We start from the raw sequence: 25,386 nt of genomic DNA on the forward strand, positions 1-25,386 counted from the left end.
CTGAGGTCCCAGTTGTGGTTGCTAAACAGGGTATTCTATTTTAATTCTACTGAATAGCCTTAAGCAAAGCATTCTATCAAGTATTTCAAGCATTGCATAAGCACCGCATTTATGAAATTAGATTTTCAACTTGCAGCCCATGTAGCATTGATGACCCTTGATCTTTAAGTTTACCAACTGACTTGCTTTGCAATGATGACACCAAATGGAACTATAATATCTTTCCCCTCTTCATTTCCCTTCATTATAATTCATTTTTACAATGTCAGACTTAAATAACAATATTTATGCTGGAATTCCCTTTGAATCTCTGATTAAAATCATTTTGCAGTACAATCTCTTGACAGCAATTGCTTAAAAAATATGTACCCTGTTTCCCCGAAAATAAGACCTCTCCGGATAATAAGCCCAATCGGGCTTTTGAGAGCATGCGCTATAATAATCCATGCCCTGAAAATAATCCCTCCTTGAAAATATTGTAACACAGCAGCACTATGAGGTGATCACGCTTGCCGCATTCTATACCTCAAAAATAATAAGACCACCCCGAAAATAAGGCCAAGCACTTATTTCAGGGGTCAAAAAAAAATAAGACCCTCTCTTATTTTCGGGGAAACACGGGATAGTATATTCTGGTGTCCTGACTTTTTCATATCAGACTTCAGGTCATATCCAACTACAAATTTATATTATTCCAGAATTTAAACCTGTGTTCAGGAACTACTTAACAATGACTTTGCTGCTGGATTAATTGCTTTATGGCAGACAAAAATAAGTCATCTATACATAGAATATTTGCCTGAACACAGAAACCAAGCCTTGAAAACTAAATCTCAGAGACAATTTCCTCGCCATTTCTGGTCATCTGAGCCTTGGCCATTCTTTCAGGATTGAGACTGGAAGTCTTCAGATTCAAACAGCAATTCTGGTCTAAGCAGCGCTGGTTCCTATCTCACCAGCTATGTCTCTGTGTGCTTGTGTGTGTGTAATTTTAAAAAGATTGTCTACATTAGAGAAATAGAAAAGAGGGGGATATTATCACCTATAGTAACATTTTCATTAGTTCCTGTAGCAGGGAGAATGATATTACAGCCTACTCTTTGGGCTCCAAATCAGGAAAGATTCAGCTTGAAAAACAACTTGAGAAGCAAGTGCCTTTATTTTTTAAAACCTTTTAAGACTTACATTATCAGGGAATTGTCTTCTTGAGTCATGGCTTCACTTTAAGTACTTTAGGGAAACCAGAAATTCTTGTGTTGTGAGTCAGTGTCATCTATTTCTTTAAAGGATGTAAAAGAACATAGTTGACAAAACACCCAGGAGAAAAGTCATGGCAAACTGCTTCTCCACCGCTGCCAGGAAAACAAGAATTGAACTTGGCTGGAAAGACATTTTTCCCTTCATCAGGAGTAGGGGTGATCTATGGGGCGGGCCGCTTGCTTCCGTGTGGCCAGCAGATAATAGGGAAGGAAGGAGATATGGAGAGAGCATGCCAAGAGAAAGAATAAAATCGTGACAAACTAAAGATCAGAAAGTGCTCTTTTTAAGCATCAGTCGTAGAAACAGAGGGTTGAATGTTATGGGTGAGTGGATATCACTCACGCAATAAGCGTTTGCTTGCTTCACTACCCTGCAGTGGGGGCATGGCCTAAAAAACTGCTTTAGAGATTTTAGAATTTTCCTTTTTACAAATGTGCTCCCAGATCTTTGGCCCTATCTGTATGACATCCTTAACTGGGAAGAGAATGTGTTGTATAAACTTCCAAACTCTGGAAGTTTCTTGCCAATTAACCCAGATGGGGTTAGATCAGAGGTGGTATTCAGGTGGTTCTCTGGTTCGGGTGAACTGGTAGCGCCGGCTGCAGGAGGCTCCGCCCCACCCTCAGCCCAACGTACTGCGTGAGCACTGTGTATGCACAGAAGGCGGTGTGCATGCACAGGTGAGGCGCATGCGCTCACATTTGTGAACCGATAAGGAAGGTAAGTGAATCCCTCCTGTTCTGTAGGGAGAACGAGGCAGACAGGAACTAAGGCAAGGCAGGTTGAAACTAACACAACCTTTATTAACAGTATAACACAGCAAAATGTAAGGCAAACCTCGACCTGGCAAACAGCAACATTTGACAGCTGACAACCCTTTTTATACTAGAGCTGTCAGACGCTGAACCAATAGAATGGCTGCATTCTCCCGCCAGCTGGCTGCTCGCGTCTCAACCAATCAGGGGCCAGCAATGATAGTCAATGGCGTCGTAGCCTCAAGTACTTAACACCTCCACTGGGTTAGATGTGTTCCCAACTGAACTGATCTTGTTTCGACTAAATCAGTGTTTTTAAAACCTGGACTTTTAAGATATGTGAACTTCAACTCATGCTGGCAGGCAAACTCTGGGAGTTGAAGGCCACAACATCTTTGGAAAAAAACCTGCACTAAGCAAAGCATCTTCTGGGCTAGGCCCTCGTATCAGCTGCCCCTGCTAGTCTTCCCAGCCTACCTTTTCAACAGAACAGCAATGCAGATTTAGCTGGTGGCAAGTCGACCCGGTCATCCTGGTTCATGTGATGCTGGAGGGAGAACGTGAATCAAGTGAGGAGGGGAGGGGAATCCCTGGGCTGGCTCTGTTGTGCGAAGGGAAACTTGGTTGATTTTAAGAGCCAGCTACTCCACCATTAAATAGCAAGAATGTCATTTATATGAGAGAAGGAACAGTGCTTTGAATTATTTGTATTTACAGACTATAACCGAGGGCAGGATATCTTGGAAGAAAAAGAAAACCATTGGGGGAAAATATCCAGCGCTTCGGCCTTGCAAAATCACCATGTTCTGTCGGGACAGGAGAATCTGGTTAAACAACTTTTGCATTTTAAAAAAGCGGCTACGTTTCTCCCCTCCCCTCTGCACACACTCTCTCTAACACCCCCCCCCCCCCCCCCGCACAAGACTTTTGCCTTAAATAGGTCACAGCAGTTCCCTGGAGACCTTGTGTTCCTTGGTGGAATTTTCCTTGCCATTCAACTGCTCCTGAAAGGGCTGAGAATTAGGCTTGGGATCCCCCCCCCCCGCACCCCCTTCTGTCTGTTTCCACAAAATCTCAAATGTTTATCCAGAAGAACTGCTCCCTCTGCTCTCTCCACTTAAAAGGATGGGCTGCCCCATCAAAGGAGGCTCTATTTCTGATTTAAGCCTCCCTGACAGGTAATCCAAAAATGGCAAGAGGTTTCCCCCCACCCACCAAGACTTCATTTGCAATGTTAATAACGATTTTGGTAGCTGTAGCAACAGTTGTGACTGAGAAAGAGAACAAGGGCCGGGGAAATGTTGTTAAGAGAGTCTCTCTGGATCCTGTTGGTGTGGGCCCTTGAAAATGTTGCCTGTTGCCTTGAACACAAATTTTGTGCCACTGAACAACGTTGGTTCTTCACTGCATTGGGTTAATGCCGAGTCATTTCCCCAGTACAATCTGCAATTAAGTGCCTGTGGTACCAACATCCAGAGCTCTCGTGCTCTCCCCTCAAGCAATGTTCTGTGCATTTAAATCGAAGAGATCTATGCAATTTTTATATTCTTTTTTTAGTTGCTCAACACTGAAAGAAAGGGGAATAACCTTCAACTTAAAACTGCAATTTTCAGTGATGCAGTAGATAACGTTAGGCTTTGGACTTGATCCTCTTACAGAAGCCTAGGGCCTATTTGAAAGCCATAGGCTTTGATTCCATTTTGAGGCACCACAGTTAACATTATTATTAATCAGGAAAAAATAACATGATCAATGGTCTGAACAGAACCTATTTTTATTGGATTTATTCATTCTTTTCTTAAAGTAAAGTGTTTGGTAGAATATCCAGGTAGTCATTGATTTATGACCGCAACTGGGATTGGCGCGTCTGTTGCTAAGTGATGTGGTAGTTAGGTGAATACAACCTGATTTTATAACTTTTTTGCCACGGCCGTTAAGTGAATCACTGTGTTCATAAAGTGAATTTGGCTTTGCCCATTGACTTTCCTTGTTGGAAGTCCTTGGAAAGATTGTAAATGGCAATCATGTAACGCTGTGAGTGTGTGTGTGTGTGTGTGTGCATGCGCACACATACACACATATATGCATACACACATACATACATACGTACACATACATACACATACATACACACGAAGCGCCCACATTTTGATCATGTGACTGTGGGAATAGAGCAACAGTTGTAAGTATAAGAACCAATCATAAGTCACATTTTTAATGCTGTAACTTTGAATAGCTGTTAAATAAATGGTTGTAAATCAAAGACAACCTGTAACTCTGAATGGTTATAAGAGGAAACACTTGAATGTGTTAATGCTAGACAGTATTAAAACATTGTGATATACAAAAAGTCTCTCTGGCTTGTTTAACAAAAGACAATGCATTCTTTAAGAGACCCTTCCTTCAACATGGTATTTTCCAAATTTCTTGGGAGTGCGACTTTCATAATTAATTGTTGATGTAGTCTGGAAATTCTGAGTTTGGGGACAGATGCTTGACCTACTTTCCAATATGTTTTATTTAGTTGGACTACACAGAACTTCAGGTCCAATCTTTAGTTGATTCTTCCAAGCATATGGTTCCTGGAAAAAGATGTGGCTGTTTTAAAGGGCTACACAAAGGTGCCATGCTCATGCTCTCATATGTTCTAAAACATTTTTAGAGACTGCGTCAAAGCCTATATAGTCCTGAACCAGAAATAGAAGAAACAAAGCAACAATTTTCTTGTAATAGAAGCTATATTTTCATATGGATATCTCTACTATCACAGTACTTGATCAATGAGCCCTGCTTTTGCTATAAATCCCCATTAAATAAGCAATCCTGTTTTAACTATAGACCCACAATATGAAATATATGACTACTCTAGTGAGCAGCATTGCTGCAAGAGCTATAATACTGCATTTATGAAATGCTTTCAACATTCCAAGTCATTAGGCCTAGGAATTTGTTATTGTTAATAGTTGTACCATCTACGCTGATTTATCCTAGCTATTCTAGTTGACAAGTAGGGCTTATCACAGATGAATGTGGTATCACAGATACATGCGAATATGGATCTTTTTGGTGAAGTGTTGGTGTAGTACATACTTTCTCTCATTAAGCTGTCAATTTTGACATAGTAAGATTACATGATATTAAGTAATATCTATAAGAACAATCTGCAGGTGTTCGTTAAATGGTAGCAATGCATGTGACTGTCATGTGCTTTGAATATCATATTAAACACACACTCTTCAAACTTGACTGGGTTGACCAGACAGTACCCAAATCTCAAGCTAAAATGAGAGAGGGAGGGAGGGAGGGAGAAAGGAAGAGGGAGAGAGCAACCCTTTGAACAAATCTTATTGTGTTTAACCAATAAAGGATATTCGACATCAACCAACAGGATTCAAGAATGTTTCTGATCACTTTGTTTATGCTCATCTTATTTAAAGAAAAGCTGTAAGATCACAAATGCCAGAGTGAAGCTTGAAAAAAACCTGTTAGTTGTTGTAATCAAAACTGAAAGCAGGAAACTATGCAGAAGTTGCTTCAGATCAAGAAAATAAAGATATCAGTTCAAAAACATGGACTTTTTCTTCCTCTCTGGATTCCAGTATTCTGTTTTTCTGGTTGCTTCTGGTAACTGCTGACGTGACTTACAGGGTAAAACTCGATAAAGCCATTTCAGCTTCATTGTGAAATGTATCTTTTCTCACTTTTATTGCTTGCAGTGCTGGGTTTATTCCTTCCCAATTACTACAGGGCTGCTCCTTTGGGTCCATTTCTGAAATTGTGAGCAAATAAAACCAGTTCAATGACAATATCAGGTACTGAGATGAAATACTTCTAAGAACTAATGAACAAAATCCCTATCCAATTTTTAGGTGGTACATTTCTACAAGCAGGGGTTGGGTTTTTTTTGCACAATTTAAAAAAAACAATCACAATTTGAGAACTTGAGGCTGTTTCCCGATGCCAGGTAGTTTTGGTTGCCTGACAAATGGGTCCTTATCTTTCTTCTGCTTGTTATTGATGAATCATTACCATTCTTTCAACAGTCTGATCAACTATTTCAGAGGCTTCTAGGCAACAAATTACCTGGCAGGGAATTTGCTTGGAAGACTAATTTAAATTGACTAGACTTAAAATGACTCACAATTTTCCTATCTTGTTGGCTGTCTTCTCCAAAACAATGAGAACCTCCTCTTCAATGATAAAAGGAGATGTTTTATTCCATGGGGCTCTCAACTTCCTTTGAATGCATTAAAAACCATTCTGGGGTAGGATCATTCCCAGTGTAGTAGGAAAATGTTCTGCCTTTTCAATAATCCACCCAGTGCGTTCTATGGACAGTGGGGCCAGAATAAGGAAATTGCGATTTCTCTTGCTCGGCAAGAGTATGAGCCATTCCTCTGTCCATGAGCCAACCTTGAGTGGGTGTGGGCTGGTATGTCTCTGTTGAAATTAATGCAACACTGCTGATTTGTATCTGCTTAAGAGGTGAATCTAGGCATATTCTGCACGTATGTCAGCCCTTAGAGAATACAGGAGGACAGGCAAACAGCCCTCTCTGCTAATCTACCCAATCTCTGCATTACACATTTTCTAAAGGCAGCAGTATTTATTGAGTTTGGACAGAGCCAGGAGAGCTTAAAACAAACTGATATTGGAATCTTTCATCAAACTCTTTTGGAATAATAGTCAATATTGTATCATATAAATAGTGGCCTGTCTCTTCCCGATCTTCTCCTCGTGTGGGAAATCACGTCACACCTCCTTGATCGTTGGTGTAGGTTCTGTCAGTCATTCACAACTGGCCATAATATTCTGTGTATCTGTGCTATCATTCAGTTTATGAATTCCCTTTCCCTGTTTACGAGAGAGCTTAAAGTAAAGAACATGGTTTGCTGTTAATAAGGGCACTACTAGGTGACACAGACCTCAGCAAACTTACTCATTTTGGATTTATCCACCTGATCAAGCTGAACAAGCAAAGTTTTTCAAAGGACCCTACAGGGCAACATGTACTTACAGTAGGTGAACCAACTGCCATTGTTCAGGAACAAAGCCTTGAGGTTTTGTAAATAAAGCAAGAAAAGATGCTGTTTAAAGGGAAGGGGGGAAGGGTGTGAAAGGGACTATGAGCTAGCTAGCTGATGCAGGGTGGAAAGTTGAGAGGAAAAATGGGGAAACCAAAGGCAGGGAACCAATATGTGATCCTTTTTTCAAAACCAAGAAAAATATTTATTTGCTTGCAGTCAATAAAACAATATTTTTCCATACAAGATGAAATAGATACAATATTTGCAAAATATCACGAGTCTAGCCTGAAGTCTTTTTCAAGAGCCAGGAATGATGTTTAGAGACACTTTCAGACCATAGATAATAAAATGTTTCAAATCTTATTGAGAGCCAGTTTGGCCTAGTGGTTAAGGCACCAGACTAGAAACTAGGAGACCATGAGTTCTAGTCCCACCTTAGCCATGAGAAAGCCAGCTAGGCGATCTCGGGCCAGTCATTTTCTCAGTTCATCTCACTGTTGTTGTGGGGAAAATAGGAGGAAGAAGTATTAGATATACCTTGAGTTGTTTATAAAAAAATAATAGAAGTGGGATATAAACAAATATTAGGAACAGCTCATATAGAGTCAGCTTGCAATTCCAATGAGGGGGTACCATTTTCTTTCAGATCCCAGTTTGAATCCAGAGATGGACAAAACAAACTCCATTTCTGCAATGGGATTTCCCTTCTTCCAACCTCTCATGACTAAATCCATGGGAGCTTGTAAGATTCATGGGGAATAAAGGAAGAAAAAGACTACCTGGTGGATTTATAGGAATCGTTTTGGGTTTATTTGATTGGGAAATTCATTTTTTATGAATTGTATGTGTTAATCCTCATCTGCTGCCCAGAATCTCACTTATGAGATTGGCAACCTTGTACATTGATTTTAATAAATAAATAAATACCAAATTGAATTGGCTTCTGTCCATCAAAATGATTTTCTGCTTTCTCAGGACAATATAGTTATACTCCTATAGTTATACTCCTCTAGCTGAGAGATTGGGAATGGCCCAAAGTCTCACAATCTATTTTATAGAATTGTTAGGATGAAATGAAGGGAGATTCCCTTGTCTACCAAACTGAGCTCCAAGCATCAAGATGGATTAGAAATATAATAATGAATAAAAAATCTGGATGGCAACCATTATGTTGGAGAAATATTATAAAATGTATGTTAAGCTGGGAATGGTTGCATAACTGTTTAAGATGATTTGCCTAAATTTTCTATCCTAATCTTTACCTCAAATCTATTTTATTTTTATTGTTGCTATACAAATACTTCAAAATTTAAGGAAAAACATTACCTTTTTAAACATTACTTAATATTTGACACATTTCACCATTCAGAAGATAGTTGTTCTATCACTTAGAGTTCACGTATTTAAAACAATGAAGAAAAAACCCCAGATAATTGTGATTGGATGAAAATTGTATACTGATTCTTTTTACAATGTATAATGTTGATACAAAAAGGAATAATCAAACATCATGAACTTTAGGTAAGATATACAATACATTCTGGATTGGAATAGCCATATACAATGGAAACAATAATACGGGAGGCTCCCTTACTGCTCTAATGTTATCAATTAATGATCCCTGTAAGGAGAACTGCTTTTCCAGAAGCAATTATCTTGTTCTAACAATCAACACACTTAAATTAAGCCAGGAATACATCAGAGATAGGAAACACTTCTAACAACCTCTTTCTGTGAAGACTTTTGGTCATGAACAAAAGCTAATTTAGCTCACGAGGACTGAACTTAACACAAAATGTCTTCAAGGAAAAAACAAAGAAAATCCGGTTGCTTTTCGAAAAGCATCTTTGGGACAACCATGACCTGGATGACTGAGAATTCTTATAGACACTGAGCTTAACACTTCTTCACGAAGAAAAAGGCTGCAATTAGAGAACAAAACAGGCTCTGCAAATTTTGTAACCCTCCAGGGTGGCAAGACTTTGCCTTCTCCTCAGATGCTACAAACCCAGAACTTCTTGATGCTGCTTCCAACTGTGGTAGCCTTTTGACAAAGGTATTCTAGGGTGTGATTTTGTGTGCCATTATTTAGTTAATTATTAATCAACAAAGGTTCATCTCATAGTACCTTTATTAGAATTTAAGATATCATAAGATTTTTCCGCATTCAAGAGACTGTTTGTTCAAACTAAGCAACCCATGTGGGAGCTAGGCAGTAGAACTGCGCCTCAGCTTTGCCCTGCTTGGAGTCTTCCAGCACTGCAACTCTCGATTATAGCTTGAAACTAACAATGTAGGAATAGTTTCTACAAATCAAGAGAAATAATGACATTTTTCAGTTTTACTATTGAAATTCACAGGATTCTCTTGTGTGTAGCACTAAGTTTTTGGACAGTTACAGGGTTATTGGAATTGGTGGGTTGGATGAGGGAATTTCCTTGCCTGCATAACTGCTATTGAGCGGAAGTGCAGGTTTTCAATTAAACAACAAGGCAACCAATGGTAATAATCTGCTGAATACTCAGTCATCTTGCATACACCCAATTCTAACTTTAAACAGAGTTAAGTAGAGAAAAGTTTAATACTGATAGCAAGAGATGGTTGGACTACTAAAATTACACTGAAATCTGGTTATATCTTTCTTGAGATTTATTATCTGATACCTTCATAGAGTTATTTTCTCTAATTTTACTGAGAAAGAACACTGAAATAGATAGAAAACAGGATAAAAAGAAATGTATATTTAGTGGTAACCTAACCTTTTTTTTCCATATTTTTTTATCGCTTTTAAAATAACAAAAGAAAAAAAGAACAAAGAACAAAAAGACATATATTATAAAAGTGCTTAAAAAGTACATAAACAATACAACAAATAAAATAAAGGGCAATATGTTGTTAGAACAATAAACAGTTACAATTCTATATATAATTACCTAATCCAAACATTATTCATACAGCATGATAATAATATGAGCATAATTCAAATATTTTATATACATATGCAAAAATACTTATATGATTATCATGCTTTTTAAAAACCTATTATTTATAATGTTGCAATATCTGTCTTTTAGCTGTAATAAGGGCAGAGAGAATCCATTTATGTTGTCTGGTTGTCAAATTCCATATACCACGTTTATAAATCAAGACGATATTATTCTCTGAAAATTTTAGGATTTGTTGCACACTCACATTTATATATTTCCTATAACTCTGGACAATGGAGAACGTCTATATTTCTGTATCTAGTATGTCAATGGATATTGACCCACAACAAAAAATAATAAATATTGGATTTAGTTTGTATAGAAAAGGATTGTCTAGGACAGCATCTTGTTGGAGATGTAATGGCAATGCTTCTTTAAAATATATGTTTTTATGGTGACCTAACTTAATACTTGTTTTGCTCACTATAACCATTATCACATTCTTGTATGTTGGTTTGTTAGACTAAAACATGATCTGCATTTCTCCTTATTGCTAAACAGGGCACTTATTTATGTTTGAATTTAGATTCCAGTAGAACAAGACACTTCACTAAAGTCATCTGCCTGATAGTCAAGAGGGGGAAATTGATAAAAGCAGCATTATGCCACAAGCTCCACCCTTTCTGTACATGCTTTGGGTTATCTCACACACCTCTGAAAGGAATGAATCTGTAGCACAGTTCTGCTTTCATCATTTGAATGAAAGTGTTGTTTCTGCAAATGCCTCTGAGTGGGGTTCTGTTAACCATTTGATCTTTCATTGGCTTTTGATGCTCTTGGCTATAGTATCCTCCTAGAGATTGCTTTTTTTTTGTTGGGAATGGACAGTATTAGAGTGGTTGAGTTGAGGGGGTGCCATTGCCCCTTGCATTGTATTAAGCATCTAAAGCTGTGATGGCGACCCTTTGGCACATGTGCCAGAGGTGGCACGTAGAGCTCATTCTGTGGGCATGGGCGCAATCGCCAGCTGCTCTTCTGGTTTCTGGCATGCACAAGTATGTCGGCCAGCTGGTCTTCGCGAGTGCCAGAGCGCCAGAAAACGCCCTGAAAAACGCCCCCAAAACAGGCTGTTTTTCAGACCATTTTCTGGGCTGTTTTTAAGCCATTATTCGGGCTGGTTTTGGCCCCAAAACAGCAGAAAAAACATCTAAAATGGGCTGAAAAGGGGCCTAAAAATGGCAAAAAAAAACCTGGCACTGGCCAACTGGTCTACGGGTTTCTGGTGCTCTGGCACGTGCATGCAGGTGCCAAAAAAGTTCACCATTACTGATCTAAAGTACGCCATTGAAAATAGCTTTCAGAGTTTGAAAATTGGGTGTCATCTATTTATTTTATTTATTTATTTCTTAGATTTTTAGACCACCCCTCTCCCAGAAAGGGACTCGGGGCAGTGTACAGTCAATACAAATAAAACCAGTCATAATAATAAAATACATTTAAGATACATTTGGAGGGGGAGATAGGCTGTACTAAGAAATAAATATATTCTAATCCTAAAAACATCACAATTAAAACCCCAAACCCAATTAAAATAAAATAAATCCCCGGGAGGTAAAACTAAGAAAGTGCCAGGCCAGCTGATTGAAATAGGTGAGTCTTTAACTTTTGCCAGAAGGAACGGAGGTCGGTGGTAGTTCGAATGTCTGGGGGGAGGTCATTCCAGAGGGTTGGGCCCATCACAGAGAAGGATCTACTCCTAGGTGTCGCCCGCTGGCATTGCCTAGCAGACGGCACCAGGAGGAGCCCCTCCCTGTGTGAGCGGATAGGTCGCAGGGACGTGTGTGGTAGGATGCGATCCTGCAGATAACTAGGTCCTATGCCATGGAGCGCTTTCTGTACAATCAGAATACTTATAGTACTTACAGTATAAGTACACTGATGATATTCAGCTCAAGTTCTTGACAACTGAATCAGGAGAGGCTATACATGTTCTGAACCACTGTCTGGATGCCATGATGGAGCAGACAGGGTTGATTAAAACATCTAAATGCTGACGTGAAGGGTAGGTGGTTTCCACAAATTAAAATTGGACAGTTTGCCTGTTTTGAAGAAGTCTGTATTGTTCCATGAGGACAGGGAAGTAATTTGGGGATGCTCATAGAGTCATTATCATTGGAGGTCCAAATAACTCTGGCTAAGACTATCAATTATTAGTTTTCTGGAAGGAAACATCTTAGCTCCCATGATTCATGCATTGGGAACCTCATTTTTAGGCAACTGTCATATGCTCAGTATGAGACTGTCCTTCTGCTTGGTCCAAAAGACACAGCTGGTATTCTTCTCTTCCTCACTTTTAAAAAGCAAACTTGTTATTTTATACCTGAATTTATTTTCATTTATTTTAAAAAGCTATTTGTATGTTATTTGTTTGATTGCAATCTCTTTTGCAATTTGTAATAACAGGAAATAGCATGCAATTGCAGCAATAAATAATAATGAAATCATTCCAAAACAAAAGTTTAAAATTACGACTTGTCTAAAATAACTGAGTCTAAAGGAAAGAAATGTGGAACACATCTGGCTTTGAAGGACACAGAGCATATGGTATCTTTTCTTCCAACTAAGTGATAGGCTCTTTAGGTCACATTATTTCTAAAATAACAATGTACAAACCATTGTACATAAAGTGACTTCTGTGCTGATAAGGCCAAAAAGGGACAGAAATAGAATAGAGGGCTGCTTGACCTATCAGTTATCATGATTTAATATTGTAGGCAAAATCTTATTTGTGTCCTTTAAATTTCTTTCTTTTTCCTCTGTAAAACTTTGTGCTTTCTAGATTTATTTTTGTTTTCTTCTCACTCCCCATCTCTGAACATAATAGAAACTGGCATGCCCCCAAGCATAAGCATAAGATAATTAGGTATTTTAATCTTGCACAACTACATGGCTTCTAGTAGCCACAGAGCCACCACACTGGATGCAAGTGATCCAGTGGTGAAATTCAATTTTTTTACTACCGGTTCTATGGGCATGGCTTGGTGAGTGTGGCAGGGGAAGGATACTGCAAAATCCCCATTCCCTCCCCACTCTGGGCCAGCCAGAGGTGGTATTTGCCAGTTTTCTGAACTACTCAAAATTTCCACTACCGGTTCTCCAGAACCTATCAGAACCTGCTGAATTTCACCCCTGAAGTGATCTCACTTCAGTGGTGAAATTCTGCCTGTGTTAAGTGATCTCAGATGTCCATATTGCCCAAAGAAAAAACTAGATACTGCAACTAATCTCTAAATTTCCAATATGGAGAGTAGTAGAAGCTTTGGTTGAGCATTTTGGCCATGAAAAATTGATCTCCACACACGTCAAGGCAGAATTGTTTTAGGTCTTCTCTCTTCCCTACACTGATCTGCCACTTGTATAAAGACCATGTAAATATCTGTCAGATGCTTTATTTTATTTGAAGATTATTACCGGTGAAAACATACCAGTATTTTATTTGATACAAATGTCTTTACTGTTCATGCTAGAGGGTATTGTTTAAACGGTTTTTTTATTTCCCTATGTCCTGGCTCACATGTGAGACTGCGATATATAACATAAGAAGTGAGTACCTTCTTAAATGTGAAAACACCTCAAAACAGAAAAAATACAATGGATTGTACAAATAACAATATAAGTGAGTCGCACTACTCTAAAGCAGTAGCCCCAACCTTTTGGGTGTCATGGACCAGTTCCGTGGAGAGCAGTTTTTCCGCACACCGGGATGGGAGTGGTGAGGTTTCTTGGTTCCACATGTGCATGGATGGGGCTTTGTGTGCTTGCACAGACCGGTTCCTGGCAGGCCGTGGACTGGTGCTGGTCCAATTGCCCTGGGATTTGCTTCAAACATTTTTTTAAAGTATCCTTTTTGCTGCTTGTTTTGACAACAGTGTTACATGACAGAACCACCGGGGGACAAAGGAAAGGAGCCCCTTCTGATTCACAAAGATGTTTGCACCATGTCGCAAATTGTTTTGAAATGTTTCCTCTGCTCATGTTGAATTCTGTGTGCTCATGATTTAGCTTATCTTGAACATACTTGCAGAAAACCCAAGGTTTTGGTAAGGTTTAAGCTCTGTAGAGTACAGTTGGAACACGTTTTCTCTAATACCTGTTAGAATGGGGATTATCATTATCTATGTACTAAACCTCGCTCTGTGCAGAAATGTAGGAACAAAACATCAGAAAGGGATTGCTCTGTTATCAGAATTGCTTCGTGATAAGATGGAAAAAGCTTTAATGATTCCGCTGTAGTTCCGCCTTTCTTGCAACACATTCCTCACTGTGTTTACTTAGAAAGAAATCTGAGCAAGTTCAATGGCACTTATTCCTTACAAAATGTGTTTAAGATTGTTGTCTTTAATAAGAGCTTATTCCAAGGCAAGTCAAAACATATCTTCCCCCCACATTCCTTATAAAGAAACTGCTAGTGATTAGCATGTCCAGTTTAGGAGGCTAGGACCTCCTTATAAGTCTGGGTAGCACATGTAATTCTCTCTTCCAACACCTCTCCATTAGGACTGCAAAACATCAAAGAATCATAAGAGTTAATGTTTTCTGTCTCCTTGCTGCCATCTAGTGGTCAACTGGAGTTTTGTAATCTAAACATGGTAGTCTTACACTCATTTTTCTTCATGCCATTCCTAGCAGTGTCTAACTTGCTTAATATTAGAACTGTTCCTAGTTAGGCATACTATCTTATCCCATAGTTAAAATATATTTATTCAATTTATGTAAATCATTTTGCCCCAACCTGGTAACCTCAAGTTACAGCATGTTTAATTATAACTTCTTCATCCATTAGGTTGATGGGAATTAAAATCCTCACATAACGAAGATACAATACAATAGTAGAGTTGGAAGGGACCTTGGAGGTCTTCTAGTCCAACCCCCTGCCTAGGCAGGAAACCCTATACCGTTTCAGACAGATGGCTATCCAACATCTTCTTAAAGACTTCCAGTGTTGGGGCATTCACAACTTCTGGAGGCAAGCTGTTCCACTGATTAATTGTTCTAACTGTCAGGAAGTTTCTCCTCAGTTCTAAGTTGCTTCTCTCCTTGATTAGTTTCCACCCATTGCTTCTTGTTCTACCCTCAGGTGCCTTGGAGAATAGTTTGACTCCCTCTTCTTTGTGGCAACCCCTGAGATATTGGAACACTGCTATCATGTCTCCCCTAGTCCTTCTTTCTCTTAAGCTAGACATACCTAGTTCCTGCAACCGTTCTTCATATGTTTTAGTCTCCAGTCCCCTAATCATCTTTGTTGCTCTTCTCTGCACTCTTTCTAGAGTCTCCACATCTTTTTTACATCGTGGCGACCAGAACTGAATGCAGTATTCCAAGTGTGGCCTTACCAAGGCATTATAAAGTGGTATTAACACTTCACGTGATCTTGATTCTATCCCTCTGTTGATGCAGCCTAGAACTGTGTTGGCTTTTTTGGCAGCTGCTGCACACTGCTGGCTCATATTTAAATGGCTGTCCACTAGAACTCCAAGATCCCTCTCACAGTTACTACTATTGAGCACGGTACCACCTATACTGTACCTGTGCATTTCGTTTTTGTTGCCTAAATGTAGAACCTTACTCTTTTCACCATTGAATTTCATTTTATTACATAGTGCCCAATGTTCAAGTTTGTCAAGATCCTTCTGTATCTTAAGCCTGTCTTCTGGAGTGTTGGCTATTCCTGCCAGCTTGGTGTCATCTGCAAATTTGATGAGTTCCCCATTTATTCCCTCATCCAAATCATTGATGAAGATGTTGAAGAGTACTGGGCCTAAAACAGAGCCTTGGGGTACTCCACTGCATACCTCCCTCCATGTAGATGCAGTTCCATTGAGGACTACACGTTGAGTGTGGTTGAAGTTGAAGAGGGCTGGTAGAGTAAGTCTACTAGAATCTGGCAGATTTGATTCCCCACCCCGCGCCCCAGCCAGGCTGGTTCTGTTTCAACGGATTGGTTGTGGTCCTTGTTATCTCCCTCCAGCTTTTCCTGTCAAATTTTCAATTCATTATTCCACTGATTATCTGCAAAATGTGAAACAACCACCGGAAAGAAATGAAGAAAATGCATGACACACATACATAAAAAGAGCAAGCTGGGGACTGTTCAGTTCTTTGAAGGGGAAACCGGTGTGGGGCGGAGAAGTGAGAAAGTATTTCTGTGACCATGATAAAACCCCAAAGTAACCAAATATTTCTCAAGTATAAGCCAAGAGATACCAGGATACCCTGACTTTCCCAAGAGATCCTTGGACATTTCCTTGTTTGACTGATGTTTACTAAGTCCGTGAACTTTAATGGCTTTTTAAAAATAATTTGGCTTGAAAAGTCTCCTGTAACGAATGAAGGGATAGCAAATAATTTCCATTTTAGAAGTCTGAGAGGCCAAATTTCTAGCGCAGATTTCTAGAGGCTGAAATGGAGAAATAGTTAAATAAAAGCAGGTGAAGGACCACAAGAGGAAAGCAGGAAATAGCAGAGGGTCTGAATGCTTCGAAAAGAATGTTTGGGCTTTCCACCACCCACCCGCAGCCCTTGGGCACTTGCAGTGAGATGTTCTCCACCCACTCCTCCTCCTCCTCCTTATCTCTATCAAGCCCTGAAGAAACACAGTTCTGAAGGCCACAGACTCCATTGGCCTGAGTAAATCCTCAGCAATGCAAAGCAGGTCCAGGGAGTCTTAGGTTAAGCAGCTTGCAGGGTAAGAAAGAATAAGCAGTGAGACTCATCCACTTCAATAAGGATCAATGAGTAAGAAACATCTTCAGGTGCCAGAAACAGTTCCTAGGCAACCACGTGATGCCACCAGCATTAAAAAAAATATTAAAAGTCAAGAAAATGTACGTTCCACTTCTTATTTTTTTATTTTTACAAAAATCATTTTCTTTAAGGAAGAGGCTAGAAAGCCATCTCTGATGTAAAACTGAGACTGCACTTTGTTTTTCTCTTGGAACGTGTTTTTTAAATTAGAGCGCAAGGTAACAAATCAAAGCAGTTGTTGACTGATATCCACTGAAGCATGGAGTTTATAACAAAGTGCCCATTGCTTGAGGCTTCTTAACCAAGACACCTTTGGAAGGTATAAAATCCACCCCAGTTGGGCTTTCTCTCCTCCTCACAGATGTTTTATTGCTAATGGGGAAACCCTCTCCCCCACCAGTTATTTTTAATTTTAAATTTAATGTTTTAATTTTGTTGTTGTGATTGTTGTTACTTTTAAGCTGCCTTGGCAGGGTTTCCATCTTGAAAGGCAGGATGTAAATAACAGCAATCATCCTTGTCCTCATAAAATCAAGAATTATTTGCCCAATTAGCTTGAAATTGGACATGGAAAAATCCTTCATTTGACAGTAAAGTTTCTTGGGCCAGAAAAACTCAGGAAAAACTGGTAGAGCTAGAGTTATGTAGCTTTTGTGTTCTGAAAGGCTTTCTTGTGATGATGAATTGCTTGTGCATTTGTACCTGTTTAAGAAGACCATCATAGAAAGCCTTTCCCTATTAAACAACATGAGTCTTTAAAAAGGAGGCAATAAGAATAAGGCCACAGAAAAAGGATCACATTAGTTGATTCACACGAGAACAGCTTCTTCAAAATTCTTCAGAATTAATAAACACACACCCAAGTCCAAAAGTAAATGTTAGTGCTGTCTAGACAATCAAGTTCAAATAGATACACATGCCAAACCACAGTGAAGTTAGACTTCAAGCAGGTGCATTTTGTATTAACGGGAATCTTAAAACTGGATTCCAACAGTGCATGCTAACTGCTCTGCCATCACTGGGAGGGAAGTACAAGTTGTGTGAATTCAGTCACAAATAGCATGCCCAATAATTTGTCTGTGCTGGCAGATTGTGCTACAAACTTCTTTCTGCTAGTAATCTTGTGATCTCCCAATTCCTGTTATCTTGTCCTTGATTTTTTTTTCTTCTCGGGCATTGATAGTGTCAGTTGACTTGCATTAATAATTGATTTTAATTGACTGCTGATTTTCTGTCATGACGTTTTACAGGCAAATCAATTATCACTGCTGATTAACTAAACTGTTCAGATTAGCTAATAATAGCCTGATTTTGAACTTGGCACTAAAATGGGTTTCAGTAGGCATGTCCCCTTTTAAAAAAACAAAACATTTTCTCTTCTTTTCACAATTATTTGGCTTAGCTGCTTGATGTAAGAGTGCTTCTGAAGTTGGGAAAAGAAAACTATTTCATCCATTGGGTTAGAAATGGAAGCTTGAGTAGGCTCCAGATCCTGGGAATGCAACTGAGAGAGATGACATTTGCTATTTAGCAAATGTCTATCTATTTAATCCATCCATTTAAACGTACCTCAAATGGGTTTAGCCTTAGGAAGTAGATACATTTTTAGCTTTCAAACTATCCTCTACATGTAAGGGACCTCTTCTATATGCTTTGTAAGCATGCAACCTCATTTTAAACGTTTTACCCTGACAAATCATGAATCCCGAGATGAATGGTCCGATCCACATCTTTTAGCTGTAAGAATATTTGTTTATTATTTTAATTTTGAGGCTACCTGATTCCATATCAACTTTGGATTATTTACTGATAATTTTTTAAAAAAATACATAGAGAGAGAGAGAGACAGAAAAAAAAGAAGAAGATAGTTAATATTCAATACCATCCAAGGTTGCTTGAGCCCATTCTAAGTCAGAAGAGACTTAGAGAGAGAGTATACTGGAAGAATAGCCAGATGTGAGGTCCTTGGTTCTCTCTAAGCTTAGCTGTTTTCTTGCAGGCCAAACTAGGTAACATCATCAGTGCAAGTAAGGAGAGGGGCTTGCTCTCCCTACTAGCAATGATGATATTATCTAGTTTGGTAATGAAACATCTGCAGAAAACCAAGCAAGCTCAGAGAGCACCAAGGACCCCACATTTCAACCCTGAGCTACAAGTATTTGTAACAACCATGCCTTAAATCAGGCATGTCCAAAGTCCAGCCGGCGGGTCATTTGCGGCCCGGGGGGCAGTTTAATACGGCCCTCTAACAGCCCTCCCTGCTCTGTGTAAATGCGGCCTTCCCACGGCCCTCCCTTCTGATTGAGGGCGGAAAGCAGAAGACTGTCTGCCACAGGAGGGAGGGCGGTGAGAGGGCCGCATCGGAAGCTGGCTGGGGAATTCTGGGGGTTGAAGTTCACAATGAAAGAAAAGGGGGAAACTTCTGTCTCCCTTGAGGAAACGAGAGACCAAGCCTCACGGGTATCGCCGAAGAACGCGCGCCATAGCCTTCGCAACACAGGCTGCGAAATGGGCAAACTACCAGGCGGCGCAGGTGCAGTACGTGAAGCACGGGGCCAAAGGATACTTGTAGCTTTTCCTCCGGGCTCGGAGAGGTCTGGCAGGCGAAAAGCAAGGAACCTTCCCCCAAGGTGGGTTGGTTTTTTGTTTTTGTTTTTTTTAAGGAAGGAAGGAGGAAATATTCAGCCACGCATTAACTTCTCAGCTTGAAGAGACCAAAGAAAAAGAAAAAAGAGGAGATGGCCCATTAAAGCTCACACGAGCCGCTATAAACAAATATCGGAAGGTTTTTAAAGGGTATCAATAAGCGTATGTGTGTGCGCACTCGCATATTTGCCGCGTCTAACTTTGGGGAAGTTTATTAACATCTTAGCGATGTAGAGAATGAAAGAGAGGTGCGGGTGAGAAGGAATTGAAGGGAGTAACTCAAGTTCCCGGTTTCTTTCCTTGGGCACAACAACAACAAAACTCACATATTTTGCTTCCTCTTTAACAAAATAATGATTCATTGGGAAAATGGGGCATAAATCTTCATTTTGGACGCAATTAAAGTGTTGATTTCATTCATGCCCCTCATCTGCGTGACATTTTGCGCATCAAAACCACTGCCTTTGTACCAGACCGAGCCTATTTGCTGCAGTACAGATCTCAGTTTCACCCTTCACATTAGTGCAGGTAAGTTTTTTTTTAAATTTATTTAAAATACATTGTGAAAACTCAGCTGTCAGTTGATCTTAATGTTATGAAATGAAAAGTATGCCATTTGCAATTAACTTGGCATAAAATAATTCATTTGCATTTAATTGTAATTGTTCAAAGAATGTTCGGAAAAATGTTCGGCCCTCCAGCATGTTCACTTCATCCAATCTTTGAAAAAAGTTTGGACACCCCTGCCTTAAATAGTCTATGAAAGGTCAGAGAGTGGGAACTGCACAAATATCTTGTGGACATTCCACAGGGCACCGAGACGATATACTTCCTAGGTACCATACAAGATACTGTTTAATAGATGAAGCCTGGAGCCACGCCTATTCTAGATGACTTGATGAGATGGGTGGAAATATATAGCTGGAACAGTCTTCAAAAAGTGCCATTTTCTCCATTCCAGTTTTCTTCTAGGTTTTCCCTACTCTAATCTAGTAACTGTAATCTAAGAAGTAACTACCAAACTTCCTTTTAGAAGAAAGGAAGGTGGATCAGTCTATTTTCCCTTGAATCATCATCTCCTTCCTTTTCTATCTACCTATTATTCTGTATTCTCAGAACTGACATCTCCCCAGTTCTGCATATCCCCCACCCCCAGTGGTTTGGGAAGGAGAATTGTGTTTGTGCCTGGTACAATCACATTGCTGGAAATTCTGATTTTGCAATGGTCTTCTCCACAGCATAATGCCTGTGCGATCCTACATTCTACAGTAGGGGTTGAGATTGGTCCTCTTTCCTTATGCTGGTCCTAAAATAAGTATTTTATTACTTGAAATTTGGCAAGTGCTTGCTTGTAACTGCTCTGGATTTAAGTTAACCAAGAAGCTTTTGAACACAAAAACAACCACCCAAAAAACTCAAGCCTACGAGCAAATCTCCCATTGTGTTTGCACACTGGGTTCATTTGTTTAGATCCATGCTTGTTTAAAGGAAGCTTTCAATAGGATTCTGAATGCAATGGCTAAGGCTAGGAAAGGGTGAGAAAATGAAAACTACTCTTTAAATCGCTGCCTGTTTGAGAGCAATCCCAACTGTGGAAAGAATGAAAGATATGCATGAGTAGCCTAGTCTCTCTGACCTTGTGACCTCTGAGTTCTGTACCCTAGGAAATGTGTTCTTCCTTTGCTATGCTTTTCTTTTCTAAATAAAAATGTGTTTGTATTTACCAGGTTCCTTCTGGGATGCTGTTGTCTTCTTTTTTAGTGACTGTTGCCTTTTGGCGTTATGGAAATACCATTATTCGCGGATCAGTATTCGGCCAACATGGTTTAGTATTGCAAGGAATCTTTAATTCAATGTTTATGAAGTCTCCTGCAATTCTTCCAAAGCAAAGAAAAGCAACCTTGTGTTATTTCAAACCATTCATCCATTTTCCTGCAGTTTTGTGCCGAAAAGATTATCTTGCATTAATCTGTAGCTGTTCTCAGTCCGTTGTAAGTCAAAAGACTTTGTCAGAATTCCATCTGTTCAAATTGTGCAACACGTATGCATGCACGCACGTATGCACACAGTTATATATAATTACTAAAATGTATATTGTTATAAATGTAAATGTTGTGCCATATGAGAGTACAAAAGTTATACACAATATCAAGATCCAGTAAATAAAAGTAACATTTTGAAGCGTCTACAGTGGTCTTTACTTGTGTTTGTTCTATTATTATTATTATTTTAAATGACTATGAAGGTTTGTATTTTATGATTAAACAGGCATGCAAAAGCAAAAAAAAAGCTTTCTCTTTCTTTTATTCTTTAGCCCCTAGAAAGCATAATTAATGTGCTCTATAAGGCACAAAGATATAGCAAACACTTAACAATTTTAGAGAGGGTTAAATCTGTCTGTTAAATCCAGGTTTATGTTAACGATGTAATTTATCATATTTGCATAATTTATGTCATGCAAGTGATAATATAAATGATGTAAAAGCAACTGTGTGAATATGCAAATGATGGAAACTAATGTAAAAAGTGTAAATTACACTGCTTTGCTTTGGAAACAACAGACTTTGTTGTTTGGGGATGAAGTCTGAAGTAATACCAGTAGTTTCATTTATTGTGTTCAAATTCTGTTGAATGGGGGTAAGGGAAGTCCCAAGAATCAAGGTTTTACTGTAAGAACTTTTTTCCCAACTGAAACAAATACAGCTTCTTTTTTCATTAAGGACACAGATGAGTCCTAACCTGGCCTCCCTCAACACCCTTCAGATATGATGGGCACAGAATCCTACAATGCTTAGCCTTGTAGCTTGTTTTCAACCAATCATATTAAGCTTGGCCTGGAATATATGTTCCAAGATCCCTGTTTTCTGACACTTATCTTTGCTGTCCTTTTTTTTTTTTGCCTTTAGAAAAGTTATTTTGGGGTGGATGAGATTGTGTACACTCATTTATTACTATTTTATAGACACATAGTGGTAGAGGGAGGGCGGGTCATACAAATTTCAGAGATTCCATACTCAGGTCCTCCCAGGGATCGGGCCCAGTCTTAGAAATAGCCTCCTCCACATATTCAGACCAGCCCTCCCTATTAGTTTTGAAGAGCCATGAAAAAATGGTTCTTGAGAGCAGGGTTCTCCAACCTTGGCAACTTTAAGCCCGGCGGACTTCAACTCCCAGAATTCTCCAGCCAATTGGCTGGGGAATTCTGGGAGTTGAAGTCCGCCGGGCTTAAAGTTGCCAAGGTTGGAGACTCCCTGCTTTAGAGCCATTTACAGACACAAATTCTGCAAGATTCTACTGTCCAAACATATGACATAATTGGTCTTGTCATTGTTTATGTTACTACCTTTTTAATATTTGAACTTTATGTTATTATTTGTAAGTTGTTCTGTCTTCAGATACTCTTGAAGTAAATAAAGAAATGACTAATCAAAAGCATTACTTTTTTTCCATCCCTTTCCTTGTTGTTTCTACAGATACCAAATATTACCCAATGCATTTCAACTGTAGCTTTTGTTTAATAAGTACAACAATCCATTGTGAAGTAAACTTTTTTTTAAAAGGAAGTTCTTATATAAACTATCACAGCTGTTTCAGAAGCTAGTACAAAATAAGCTGTTGCAGTCTGAATGATTAAGCAGAATGCAGGCACAGCCATTAGCAATATCAGGGGCACAGACACTTCAGAGAAGCAACTAAGCATAACTTTAAGGAGGATTTAGAACAACCTAAAAAGGGAAGACAAGCGGCTGAACCTGGGAAGAAAATACAGGCCGTTCTCGACTTACGACCACAGTTGAGCCCAAAATGTATGTTGCTAAGTGAGACATTTGTTAAGTGAGTTTTGCCCCATTTTAGAATAGAATAGAATTCTTTATTGGTCAAGTGTGATTGGACACACAAGGAATTTGTCTTTGGTGCATATACTCTTAGTGTACATATAGAAAAATAAAATAGAATACATTCATCAAGAATCATAAGATACAACACTTACTGATAGTTATAGGTTACTAATAAGCAACCGAATTATACTAGGAAACAAATGAAACAATATAAATTTTAAAGACACAAGCAACCTAGTTATAGTCACAAGTGGGAACAGATAGGTACTAGGAAGGAAGAGAAGAATAATAGTAATACAGTCTTAGTAGATAATTTGACAGTGTTGTGGGGATTAGTTGTTTAGCAGAGTGATGGCATTTGGGGAAAAAACTGTCCTTGTGTCTAGTTGTTCTGGTGTGCAGTGCCCTATAGAGTTGTTTTGAGGGTAGAAATTGAAACAATTTATGTCCAGGATGTGAGGGGTCTGTCGATGTTTTCACAGTCCTCTTTTTGACTCGTGCAGTATACAGGTCCTCGATGGAAGGCAGGTTGGTAGCAATTGTTTTTTCTGCAGTTCTAATTATCCGTTGAAGTCTGTGCCTGTCTTGTTTGGTTGTAGAGCCAAACCAGACAGTTATAGAGGTACAGATGACAGACTCAATAATTTTATGACTTTTCTTGCCACAGTAGTTAAATGAATCATTTCATTTGTTAAGTTACCAACATGGTTGTTAAGTGAATCTGGATTCCCCATTGACTTTGTCAGAAGGTCACAGAACTGATCACAGGATTCCAGGACACGGCAATTGTCATAAATATAAACCACTTGCCAATAGCCAAATTATGATCACATGACTACGGGGGTGCTGCAATGGTCGTAAGTCACTTTTCCCATTGCCATTGTAACTTTGAATGGTCATTAAATGAGCTGTTGTAAGTCGAGGACTACTTGTAGTCCATTTTTGTCATGCTTCTTCATCCAGGATCCTTTCTGCTAGCCAAAAAAACCTAAAAATAATGTCTCCTTAGCTCCCCATGATCTCCGGTTGGCTACAAAAAGGTTTTAATCTGTAGTACTAAAAATATGGATTTGTGATCCATTTTCCATTTCTCTGGGGCAGGAGCAAGCCTGAAACCTTACAGAGCATGTCCGCAAAGATACTTTTAAATTTGACTCGGGGAAAGTGGAAAGGGCATGTCATATCTTCCTTTTACAGTATATTCATGTTAAGCCCGATATCAGCATGATTGATACCATCTTCTCTGAAGCAGAGGAAACAGCATGTGGCCAACTTTTTTATATTGGGGAGCTGAGTGATAAAAGTCATGTGCTTAAATATGTATGCATGCTTCTCTTATGTTTTTACCACATGAAGTGACAGAGAAATTATCTATGGGCTGAGTCCGAAATATACCCCTGCAAGTCAGTGGAAATGAGTAGCTTATGGCTCACTGATTTCCATGGGTCTACTCTAAGACTAAGCCTTAATGCGCACACATACCGCCATATTAAATTAAAGCAAACCCAGAAAAAAGCTAGGGAGAAAGAGAAACATAGCGAGAGGAACATCAAGACTAAATTCTTGTTATATTACACTGGAAGTTAATTTCATGATTGTCAGAGGAACAGTTTATGTACGATTTATGAGTTTCCCCCCACCTGTGAACTTTAAGGTAAACCTCAGCCAGAGACTGCTACATTCTTCATAAACCCTTAGTACAGCCCACTTCTGCTTTTCCAAACTGCTTTTTCATTATTCAATAGCACATTTTTCCATAGCACTCTGTACTTGTTTATACATGCTTGCTGCAGTCCCAAATTGGATTTTTTTGGTCCTCCAGTAAAATCACCTGTATTTTATTAAGACAGAGAAATTGTGTTCTTCCTCGGTTTTTCCTGAAGCTGAATTAACTCTTTACAGACTTTGCTTTTGTGTGTCTGCTCTTGCATATGAGCCAAAGTCCTGTTAGAGATGCACTTGATGGCAAGAAAAGCATGGGATTTGAGATGAGAAGAATGCATTGTAGTAGGAAGAGAAAATCGTATTCCCTCTTAGCTTGATTTATTTGCTAGAAATCATATTCTAGCAAAGGTCTGGCTGGGAATATCAGGACTTGCAGAAGTCTCAAAATTCAGCATGATGAAAC

The 25,386-nt window shown here is 39.1% G+C and overlaps 1 protein-coding gene across 2 annotated transcripts in view; it reads right to left on the minus strand.

Moving 5' to 3' along the window:
* Positions 1–3,075: 3,075 nt before the first annotated feature.
* Positions 3,076–25,386, minus strand: part of RAD51B (RAD51 paralog B) — a 363,878-nt gene continuing 341,567 nt past the window's right edge. The window contains exons 11-12 of one of the 2 annotated variants that reach the window (XM_081937734.1): positions 3,482–5,784; positions 3,076–3,376 (exon numbers count right to left, since the gene is read on the minus strand). In XM_081937734.1, the coding sequence (XP_081793860.1) occupies positions 5,657–5,784 (128 nt within the window). In that variant the 3' untranslated portion in view covers positions 3,076–3,376; positions 3,482–5,656. Of the gene's footprint in view, positions 3,377–3,481; positions 5,785–25,386 lie in introns of those variants that run through there. The other variant, XM_081937737.1, reaches the window with a different exon arrangement.

This window comes from Natrix helvetica, assembly GCF_964273705.1.
Source record: "Natrix helvetica genome assembly, chromosome: 1".
In the NCBI taxonomy this organism is placed as follows: Eukaryota; Metazoa; Chordata; class Lepidosauria; order Squamata; family Natricidae; genus Natrix; species Natrix helvetica.